Here is a 12,005-nt window from a genome sequence, read left to right as displayed (position 1 = left end):
GGCCTTGGAGTGCTGCTTTGTGCCCTTCTCAATGACTGCTGCGCGCTCCGAAGCACCTCTCACTCACATGGCTATCCATCACCTGATCAGGTCTTTCTCACAGGCTACAAGTGAAGACCGACACATTGGGGATGCAACTGCTCGTCCTTATCCAATTCCGAGGTGCATATTGAAGATATTGGAAGAACTGTCCACATTTACTTTTCGTCAGCCAACAAGATGAGTAGGCCTAAAAAACAGCGAAAGCACTAGCCTATGCCAATCCACTATCGCCCATAATTCAAAAGGTGTGGGATGCGATAGATCCCAAATTAATACAACCATGGCCTTTTTGACGCAATGTGGCTGACGCAACAGATCAGAACATTTAGCTTTAAATGATGATAAACTATTAGGCTATTAATTCACATTATAAGTGCTGCAATGCGCACATGGCAGTAGGCTATAAGCACGAATGTTCCATTAGCGGAAAAACACCATTATCAAAAGGGAAAATACCATTATCAAAAGTGACTGCAAATACATGTAACGCTTTTATTATAAAGCTGCATTTTTATGGTAAATTTGATCTTCCCCAAACTTGAAACTCACGCTCTGTTTATGTATGCCAATTAGGCTATACACCACTTGTAAAGCGGATTAATGTTTTTAATTTTAAGGAGTTATTTGGCCACTTTAGTTGTGATACAAACCTTATCAACACATATAGATCTATGGGCTAGGCTACATGAGGTGTGTGACTATGATAAGATAAATGCATTGTTTCTTGTCTTATGCTGGGCGTCATTTACAAGTGATAATATATAATTCACAAGTGATAGGTTAATATTGTCACCCATATCAGACTATTCTTGATTTAATCCTGTCTTTACATATACTAAATAATATATGTGTGAAATTTGTTTTGATTTAGAATGTCTCGAAACAGGGGCAGTGGGGAAAAAATACATGTCATCTATGCACTTAAGTCTGGAGTCGCTCCATATCTAAATCTTTTCAGGGTACATAAATATACCTCTGTGCCAAATTTGGGTTGTTAATCTTAAGACAGGCTTTCTGAACTGTAAATTGTATTACCACCTGTGGCCATTTCATAAGATGACTTCCAAGGCCCCCAGGGGCCACATCTTTAGTGGTTCCATTCTCAAATCTTGTCAGGGTACATGAATCAACTTCTGTGCCAAATTTGGTGCGTCTATGTCAAAAAAGGCCTTCAGAACTCGAACAGTGTATTACTGACAGTGGCCATTTTGTAAGATGGCCACCACATATATGTGATGACTCCATATCTAAATCTTTTTAGGCTAAATAAAGTTACCTCTGTGCCAAATTTGATGTGTTTATCTCAAAAAAGGCCTTCAGAACTCTAACATTTTATTACTGACAGGGGCCACACACACACACACACACACACACACACACACACACACACACACACACACAGAGAATCGCAAAGTTGTTTAAAGTAACTGTCCCCAGGGGTCAAATCTGTGGTGGCTCCAGAAATAAATATTTTCAGGCTACATAAATCTAGCTTTTAATTGCTGCATATCTGGGCTGGCTCCATATCTTAATATTTTAAGGGTCCAGAAATCTACCTCTGTGCCAAATTTGGAGCATTTATCTTAAAACAGATTTCCAAAGTATTGTTACAATCTGCATGCATTTTGAAAAATGGTTGCCATGCCCCCCAGGGGTCAAATATGGGGTATATCCATATTATTATAGGGCCCCATGCCCTATAATACTCTTGCCCTATAAATAGGACGTCCTATTAGTTATATCCATGAGTCATATTAGTATTTTAATATCAAATAGCTTTCCTCAAAACGAACACACACACACACACACACACACACACACACACACACATACACACACACATACACACACACACAGAGAGAGAGAATGGCAAAGTTGTTTAAAGTAACTGCCCAGTGAAAATTCTGTTAAAATTCTGTTAACTCATTCTCAATGCTGTTGACTCATCCTATACTCTTAGTTGTGGCCAAAGCATTAATAAAATGTTTTTTTTTTTAAACACCTCAAACATGTATCTCAAATAGACTGTTTCAAAAATGCATGCTATTTCCAAATACAGGATGATGTTATTCTCCTGGCCAATGAGTGGTCTACGTGCATTAAGATTTTTTGAACGGTATACGCCCACACCATTCTGTTGTTGGGGTAAGCCCACACCATTCTGTTGTTGGGGTAAGCCCACACCATTCTGTTGTTGGGGTAAGCCCAAACCATTCTGTTGTTGGGGTAAGCCCAAACCATTCTGTTGTTGGGGTAAGCCCAAACCATTCTGTTGTTGAGGTAAGCCCACACCATTCTGTTGTTGGGGTAAGCCCACACCATTCTGTTGTTGGGGTAAGCCCAAACCATTCTGTTGTTGAGGTAAGCCCACACCATTCTGTTGTTGAGGTAAGCCCACACCATTCAGTTGTTGGGGTAAGCCCACACCATTCTGTTGTTGGGGTAAGCCCAAACCATTCTGTTGTTGAGGTAAGCCCACACCATTCTGTTGTTGAGGTAAGCCCACACCATTCTGTTGTTGGGGTAAGCCCACACCATTCTGTTGTTGGGGTAAGCCCACACCATTCTGTTGTTGGGGTAAGCCCAAACCATTCTGTTGTTGGGGTAAGCCCAAACCATTCTGTTGTTGAGGTAAGCCCACGCCATTCTGTTGTTGAGGTAAGCCCACACCATTCTGTTGTTGAGGTAAGCCCACACCATTCTGTTGTTGAGGTAAGCCCACACCATTCTGTTGTTGGGGTAAGCCCACACCATTCTGTTGTTGAGGTAAGCCCACACCATTATGTTGTTGGGGTAAGCCCACACCATTCTGTTGTTGAGGTAAGCCCACACCATTCTGTTGTTGAGAAAACCCACACCATTAAGTTGTTGAGGTAAGCCCACACCATTCTTTTGTTGGGGTAAGCCCACACCATTCTGTTGTTGAGGTAAGCCCACACCATTCTGTTGTTGAGGTAAGCCCACACCATTCTGTTGTTGGGGTAAGCCCACACCATTCTGTTGTTGAGGTAAGCCCACACCATTCTGTTGTTGAGGTAAGCCCACACCATTCTGTTGTTGGGGTAAGCACACACCATTCTGTTGTTGAGGTAAGCCCACACCATTCTGTTGTTGAGGTAAGCCCACACCACTGCAACACAGAAAAGCTGCTTTATAACATACTTAATTACCATAACTATTTCACTCATATTGTAATTCATTTCATAGAAATCTGGAAACACTGGACAGTTACTTTAAGGTTTTACAAAAGCAATGAGGCAGGTTTTAATTGGTCACTGTCTGAATGAAAATATCCTATGTCTGATATTTAGTGTGATCACAACTAAAACATTTCCTTAATAATAAAATGCAAATGAACAGGGCATGCAACAAAAACACCAATTGTAGTGGGTGAATTTACTTGTCCTAACACTTGGCAATTGAATCAGTCACACATCTCAATCAGATTAGTCTCCCAGAGTAATCCCAGTTGAACTAGTTTTGGTAAATGAAAATGAAGTCAATATTTCACAAGGATTGCTTCCGGTTGTCACCTTGTACTTACCCAGACACCTCACAAAATGTCTGTTTTTCAAAGTCCTTAACTCTGTTGCCTCTGGCTGGGACACATTGGACACGTACTTGTCACAAAATGCTAAATACTGGAGAGGGGTCTTGTGATGTCGCCTTCTGTCCATCACAAAATGGCTCAAACACCTCGAAACCGCAGGCACATTTTGGAAGTTAATGATGTCAAGAACATGCACAAGAAAAACATATTCATGCTTAGTAAAACAGAGCTAGAACAGTTACTCAAATAAAACACAAAATATTGAAATGCTGCATGTCACAGCACAAAATCTAGGAAGCAGAACAGTCCTTTTTCCTAAAAACGTATAGCCTATTGGCTGAAAATGTGAATAAACGTTCTAATGCTTGATGGATAACACTTAAGTTCTTCAAATCCACTCAAAATCCATTCGACTGTCCTTTGGTTTGAGTGTTTGGAACGGTATTTAAGCAGTGGGTCTCTTGAAGGGCTCCGGGGGAATTTTTTGAAATGATATACACTCCATTGTCCAAGTGGTTTAGTTACAGATCTTCTCTGTCATTGCTCTCTGGGGGTAAAGAGAAGAGAGGAGAGACAAGCAATTCATATGATGTTGACAAATGACCGGTAGATGGCCCCAGGCTTAATTTATCGTAACCGACAATGCTACACACCTGTCGTCACACTGTATGAGGCCACGGATATATTCAAACAGATAGGCTACAATACAGTCATCATCTGATGAGAAGTCACTCGTCTGTTCCCATCTTACCTCTAGTCATCCAAAAGCTTATTTCCCCCCAGATTATGTTGTTGATATAGTCTCATTACTTTTTCACCCGGAGGGGAAGTAAAAGTCTGTCCTTTATAATGATGATAACAGAGGCATTTTATTGTACCTCGGAGCACCTACCTCCATCTGTTCAGATGTAACGAAGCTCTCTGCACTAGAGAAAACAACTTGAACGTGACATGATTCTCAGTTATGGCTGGCTAGACTGCAATTTCACTTATGATGGTTATATAAACCAAACCAGATTTCTTACAAAGAGTTTAACAAGTTTTTTTTTTATGATGCAAACTGGGGAAATAAGTGGTGCATCATTAATTCCAATGACTGTGCCAAAGGGAAAATGAAAGACACACTGCTATCGTATAATTATTTTATACTGGGCTGTGATTTAGTAATATGCTCTATGCCCAGAGTTGATTCTGTATAATCACCCAGTTTATGTGGTTTGCGCAGACACTCAAAACAACATGTTCTGTTGTGGTGTGAAATAACGCAGACAATACACTGCCTTCGTTTTATGGAGGAAAATGTAAGCTCCTCCCTTATTGGGCCACGGCAAAACTAGTCAGTCTGAATGATAGTAATGTGAGGGATACGCCCTCATACATTCATATCCAGACACCCTTCTACCCCTGTCCTAAATATGAACTTACAGGACATAGAAATGGAACCTTCCACCCTTTCTCTATCTAAGGATACATCCCAAATAGCACCCTATTCCATATTTAGTGCACTACTTTTGACCCCCCCTCCCCCTCCCCTCCATTCACCCCCACACCTCCTTTCTCACCAGGGGCTCCAGTTCAGAGTGCTCGATGAGGCTGAACTCAGAGATGAAATAATAGTAGTGTTTGTAGCAGGTATTGATGTGGGCCTCAGCGCCCATACTGCAGATGCTGTCAAAGTGGTGGATGTAGACGTGCACAAAGACCCGGAAGAGACGGCTCAGGATCTTCTTACACACCTGCTGGAAGTTCTTAGGGAAAGGAACACCTGGGACCAAAGAGGATAGAACTGTCAGTGAGGAAGACTGCCACCCCATTCGATTCATTTTAGAGACCATCCCTGGATGCATTAATGAAAATCTATTTGTAACTATCAGAATGTCATTATGTTCCATAATTATGCTATATTATGTTTCAGAATTACATCTCACTTAGCATTAAAAGCTGTCACATTCGTTTCCATTGGAGATCATTCAAATCACACTGGACATCAATATCCTATACTGTAGGTAGATCATATACTGTACAATTTCTCTCGGCAGCCCGCAACGCAATTACATGTTAATTTAATAGGTTGTTTATGCACATAATCTCCCTCCTCAAACAGAGCTTGATAACAACCCTTTGACAATGAACAATAGACTAAGAGTACCCCATTCAATTTCTTCCAAATGACACCCCCCAGAGTGTAAATTATACCGTGACATTCGGGGGAGCCTCACTTGGGATTTTTTTTTTGTGGGCCTAACAGTAAAGATGTCATTTAACAGTAAAAAAACAAAACAAAAAAAAAAACATTTTAATGTGGCATGAACACAACCAGTCGTGATGTTTTCATCTGATTGTCAAATAAATCACTTCAAGAAGTAGACTAACTGCAGCTGCGCACATTTTGTCTACTCCAAAAATGATTCCAGCATCCAAACTGTGCACACTGTACACTTGCTATTTGATGAATGGAAAAAGACATCTGTTACAAACATCACAAATGTAATGACATTTGGTGATTGTCATTAGGCCTATTATAGTGGTGTGCATTCATGGATGCCGAGGGAATCTATTGTTCCCCAGAAAACTATAAACACATTTTAAAAAATGGTGAAATTATATTTCATAATTTTCCTTCAATTAGCAAGTGTCTGAATCTATCTCACTGGAGAAAGCATCATACTCTTTTTGACCAGACAGCATCAGATACATGGGCTACACATACTGAGACAGAGGGGCGCTATTTTACTCACTCGGATGCTTTCTCCAGTGAGACTGATGCGTCTTGCGGCCAGGGCATCTTGCTGTCGGCCCGTCTTGGTCAAATTATCAATATTTAGAGACCACCCCCCCCAAAGTAAGACTTTTGTTGCATTTAGAGGAGCTCATGTCTCATTCAAGGGAGCTTAGCTCACACTGGCCCCCCATAATTCACACTCTGCCACCCTCATCGTGTAATTAACCTATCTCGTTAACCTTTCTTTGAACCTTTCTAGATCCATTAAAGATACTGTCAGAGAGAGTGGGCATGATGCCACATTACAGGTGCATTCACTATCCTAGTTTGGAACCACTGCCTTTACACACCTACTCTCGTGGGGAAGATGTTCTCGTTGTTGATGTTCGTCTCTATCCAGTCCATCAGAAGGTTCATGTACTTCAAGGCGGGCAGCTTGGTGGGCTTCTTGTAGTCGTCTCCGTCCTGCCACCGGTACTCGTAGCGCAGGCCCCCGGACATGATGGGGCAGGTGCGCTCGGTGCAGAACTCGCTGACCGTGCCGTAGATCAGGTTGATCCGGTTGAAGAAGTCCACCACGTGCACGGCGATCCAGTCGTTGATGTTCTCTCCTTCGGGAAGCTGGACCACTTTCCTCAGGTCCAGGCCGGACTTCAGAGAGGCCTGGGCCTTCTTGTACAGCTCAAACCGCTGTGTGCCAGGCTCAAAGCGCTTCCGAGGCCTAAACGTTTTGTCTTTGCTGAAGACTTGTCCGAGACAGAGCGCCATTGTCTTAATGGTGGACTCTATGGTGTGGCCTTCCTGAGCATGGATTGGACAGGTTTCACTAACATACGTTTGTTTAGGTTGCAGGTCGCTGAGGAGTTGTTCTATTCAGAGGGCAGTGACCTCTACATTGGGGATGATTGAGAATGGAGGGACCCCTCTCTGAGACATAGAGGAAACAAAATAGGTCATGAGAGGTTAGAGATGCTCAGCTCGTTCACAATGTTATCAGGCAGCATGATAGAAATCAGGAAATGAAAACAGCAAAGTAGAAACAATACTGTAAGCTTGTTTACAAAGGGCATGCCTTGAAGGACTTGATGAGCAAAGCATGTAGGGATTGTGAAACTGCTCGGAACAGAAAATATGACCCCAAATATGAGGTGAGAAGAATCCATTTGCGGAATTCATTTCTGGTGACCTTTTATTTTCTGGCGGCCACTATGCGTTGAATGTCACAAGACCAACAACCATAGTGTCCTTGAAATAGGCCCAGTGTGATCTCATACGAAAATCAGATCAGAGGGGATAGCCAAAGGTAATTGTGTAAATGAAGAGCGTGCTGCACTTCGCTAAGGGGAAGCGTGGTGAAAGGGCTCTTTACGTCGTCTGTACGTGAGACATTTTGAACTTTCCACCTAAAAGCCGCCACCCACACGCTCAACATTAACTATGCAGAACACTACCTCTCACTGCGTCATACAACTCCATTGGAGAAAACCCACTTGCGCAGCGCAGCTACACTGCCTCAAGTTCAATTGTAAGCACCATGAGTTGTCTAACACCTTCGCCATTGACCTGATACAATATTGACGGAGGTCTACTCCCCTGTAGGGATGGACAATAGCACAGTAGATAATTACTGTAATGGCGTCATACATCCAGTCGTTATTAGCTATTAACCATCTGGCAGACCATGAGGAGATCATTTCGCAGTGTTCTGGACTGGTTAAGGATCAAACAGCCGGAATGGGTTTGACATTTTCCTTTCAGACAGTGAATGTTGCAGAGGGACAAAATCTATTAGACTAAATTGCTTTTGTTTTTTTTAATCATAAGGGTTAATAACAAACGGTTGTCCGTATCAGAATATCGTATGAAAAAGGGGGGATGAAGGAGTAAGGGGGGGAGGGGTAGTCATTTCGAGGGATGAGTCATCACAACAACCCGTATATATATCAAGTCAAGCGCACCAGAGAGAAGAGAATAACTCGTGGTGGATCAGATCTTTACCGAGAACTCCCCAGCAAACTAGTTCAGTTACAGGGCAGGTTTAGTAGCCAACTGGCTACTCAGCTCCATGGTTAAGAAGGATCTGAACTTGACTGAGTTTCCATGACTTTCATGTGGAGTGCTCTGAAAAGTCAAGGCAAGCTTTACAGCTGTCAATAAGTCATGCAGGTATTTGTTCCAAATATTATACGCTGAATAAACTAGAGACAGTATGCTGTTCTAAAAAGCTTCTGAAGCTTCTTCTTTCATTCTATATGACACATACAAGTATGTCTCGTGCCCTTATGACTGCCCCGTGACTGTATCCACATTTGTGTCCCACGTTCCATTTCACACAGCTGCTCTCAACAGTTCCTGGTTTTGTTATGGTGCAACGTGTGTGGTTTAAGTGGGAAATATTTTTCTTTCTATATAAGTTAAGCTTATTCATGTGCTCTGAGTCTGAAATCTACAGAGTCATGCAGAATGTTGCATTACACTTGGTTTAGTGTAGTTTTACTGTCGTTTTGCTATTACGCCTCGATTAGACCAATAGCGTCATTGGGTTTTGGTACACCAGAAGTACATTCATTTCCAATGGAAAGCTCAGTTTGCCTTGCAGTATTGTGTTGCAGAGGCAGTTGCAGTGCGTTCTGTGTTCTGGGTCGTGCATACATTGGATTTATACAAGATATGCATAACATTGTATGCATCGACTTGACAAAACTAGTAAGCAAAAGGTGAATGTTGAACTTCTCTTGCATTCATATCCACTCAAATGTTTGATTACATAATGAAAAAAGTTTGACTGCAGAATTTATTACGCAGTATTGATGCAATGACGTTGTCGGTCTGACAGAGGCGTTAGACTTTAGCAGAACTTTGACAAAGAGATTCCTCTTTCACTCCTCGTGGCCTGTATTTATAAAGCGTCTCAGAGTCGGAGTGCTGACCTAGAATCCGGTCCTCCCTCTCCATACAATCTTTTTCATTATGAGCCTAAAGGCAGAACTGATTCTCGATCAGCGTTCCTACTCTCGAGACGTGTAGGAATGAGGGGCCCTGGACTGTTCAGGAGGAGAGTGTCATCCATCTTCTTGACAGCTTCCTCCACATACGCATGGTGTTTGTACACAGTACGTGTGGTGTGAACAGGATCCTCCTCTTCCTCAGTACTTTACATCTACAGTGGGGCAAAAAAGTATTTAGTCAGCCACCAATTGTGCAAGTTCTCCCACTTAAAAAGATGAGAGAGGCCTGTAATTTTCATCATAGGTACACTTCAACTATGACAGACAAAATGAGAAAATAAATCCAGAAAATCACATTGTAGGATCTTTAATGAATTTATTTGCAAATTATGGTGGAAAATAAGTATTTGGTCAACTATAAACAAGCAAGATTTCCGTCTCTCACAGACCTGTAACTTCTTCTTTAAGAGGCTCCTCTGTCCTCCACTCATTACCTGTATTAATGGCACCTGTTTGAACTTGTTATCAGTATAAAAGACACCTGTCCACAACCTCAAACAGTCACACTCCAAACTCCACTATGGCCAAGACCAAAGAGCTGTCAAAGAACACCAGAAACAAAATTGTAGACCTACACCAGGCTGGGAAGACTGAATCTGCAATAGGTAAGCAGCTTGGTTTGAAGAAATCAACTGTGGGAACAATTATTAGGAAATGGAAGACATACAAGACTACTGATAATCTCCTTCGATCTGGGGCTCCACGCAAGATCTCACCCCGTGGGGTCAAAATGATCACAAGAACGGTGAGCAAAAATCCCAGAACCACACGGGGGACCTAGTGAATGACCTGCAGAGAGTTGGGACAAAAGTAACAAAACCTACCATCAGTAACACACTACGCCGCCAGGGACTCAAATCCTGCAGTGCCAGACATGTCCCCCTGCTTAAGCCAGTACATGTCCAGGCCCGTCTGAAGTTTGCTAGAGAGCATTTGGATGATCCAGAAGATTGGGAGAATGTCATATGGTCAGATGAAACCAAAATAGAGCTTGTCGTGTTTGGAGGACAAAGAATGCTGAGTTGCATCCAAAGAACACCATACCTACTGTGAAGCATGGGGGTGGAAACATCATGCTTTGGGGCTGTTTTTCTGCAAAGTGACCAGGACGACTGATCCGTGTAAAGGAAAGAATGAATGGGGCCATGTATTGTGAGATTTTGAGTGAAAACCTCCTTCCATCAGCAAGGGCATTGAAGATGAAACGTGGCTGGGTCTTTCAGCATGACAATAATCCCAAACACACCGCCCGGGCAACGAAGGAGTGGCTTCGTAAGAAGCATTTCAATGTCCTGGAATGGCCTAGCCAGTCTCCACATCTCAACCCCATAGAAAATCTTTGGAGGGAGTTGAAGGTCCGTGTTGCCCAGCAACAGCCCCAAAACATCACTGCTCTAGAGGAGATCTGCATGGAGGAATGGACCAAAATACCAGCAACAGTGTGTGAAAACCTTGTGAAAACTTACAGAAAACGTTTGACCTCTGTCATTGCCAACAAAGGGTATATAACAAAGCATTGAGATAAACTTTTGTTATTGACCAAATACTTATTTTCCACCATAATTTGCAAATAAATTCATTAAAAATCCTACAATGTGATTTTCTGGATTTTCTTTTCTCATTTTGTGTGTCATAGTTGAAGTGTACCTATGATGAAAATTACAGGCCTCTCTCATCTTTTTAAGTGGGAGAACTTGCACAATTGGTGGCTGACTAAATACTTTTTTGCCCCACTGTATTAGCTCTACTGGTGAATTTCTATTGGCGATAATACAGGCATTCAACATTGGGAAAGCACTGAGTTTGTAGCCCATTGGAGAATGACCAGAAAATATGTGCTGGTCCACAACTGGATAGTTGGCTGATTTAGTGATGGCTACTACACTCCATTAGTTATGGTATCTAACTTTCAGATGCACAGATGTGAATAACAGTCGTGGACCGTACACCTCAGAGTACTACTGTCTACTACAGTCGCAGTGCACAGAGGATACATTTCTATACAGGCCAAGGGATTGGGATACATTCGCTTTGTTGACTTCACTGCTTCTCAGTCTCCACATGCCTCTCCAATTACAGACTGGTGCATGTCTGATCACGTACGGGGGATGGCGGACCAGACCCACTGTGCACACTGCACACTTTACTGAGTTTTCCATGGAATTTCCTTCGGACAGTGGAGAATAACAGCAGCTCTTTCTAGATCCTACACACATATGTGGGAGAGAAAAGAGTCGCTAATGCAATGGACCAAACACAGTTGGATCCAGTTATATGCATCAAAGTGAAAGAGTGAGAAAAGATACAAGGAGATCAACAGAGACATAAAAAAAAGGGGAGAAGTTTCCCCCACAGTACCTGGCTGGGCTCCCAATGTGGACGACTTGGGAATGTGGACAACGATCCAGGCAGATCTGTCCCTCTCCGGTTCCTACAGATACTCCCTCCTTCCCAGCTACCAACAGACCTCGAGGCTCCAACTTCACTGAGAAGCCAGCGACACAGCAGCGCAGACAAAAAAGTACAAGTCAAAAAGTTGTTTGGCTTCTCTTCCTGTGAGTGATGTCACATCCTGACTTTGTCTGAGAGGCCCCTGCTGTCTGTGTGTGTCTATCTATGTGTGTGTGTGTGTGTGTGTATGTGTGCATGGAAGACCTATAAATCGACAAAGGAGGTTCCCTCT

The 12,005-nt window shown here is 42.5% G+C and overlaps 1 protein-coding gene across 1 annotated transcript; it reads right to left on the bottom strand.

Annotated features, from left to right (window-relative positions):
* Positions 1-3,274: 3,274 nt before the first annotated feature.
* Positions 3,275-12,005, bottom strand: LOC115108104 (MOB kinase activator 3C-like). The gene is made up of 4 exons (XM_029632070.2): positions 11,681-12,005; positions 6,665-7,241; positions 5,155-5,357; positions 3,275-4,139 (listed from the first exon to the last, which is right to left on the bottom strand). Exons 2-4 carry the CDS (start codon positions 7,080-7,082, stop codon positions 4,110-4,112), a joined length of 651 nt encoding a protein of 216 aa, XP_029487930.1. The 5' UTR covers positions 7,083-7,241; positions 11,681-12,005; the 3' UTR covers positions 3,275-4,109.

The sequence above is a fragment of the Oncorhynchus nerka genome, linkage group LG24 (assembly GCF_034236695.1).
Source record: "Oncorhynchus nerka isolate Pitt River linkage group LG24, Oner_Uvic_2.0, whole genome shotgun sequence".
Taxonomy (NCBI): Eukaryota; Metazoa; Chordata; class Actinopteri; order Salmoniformes; family Salmonidae; genus Oncorhynchus; species Oncorhynchus nerka.
Note: the sequence above shows the minus strand (reverse complement) of the source record. Positions and strands in the feature narration are given on the sequence as shown.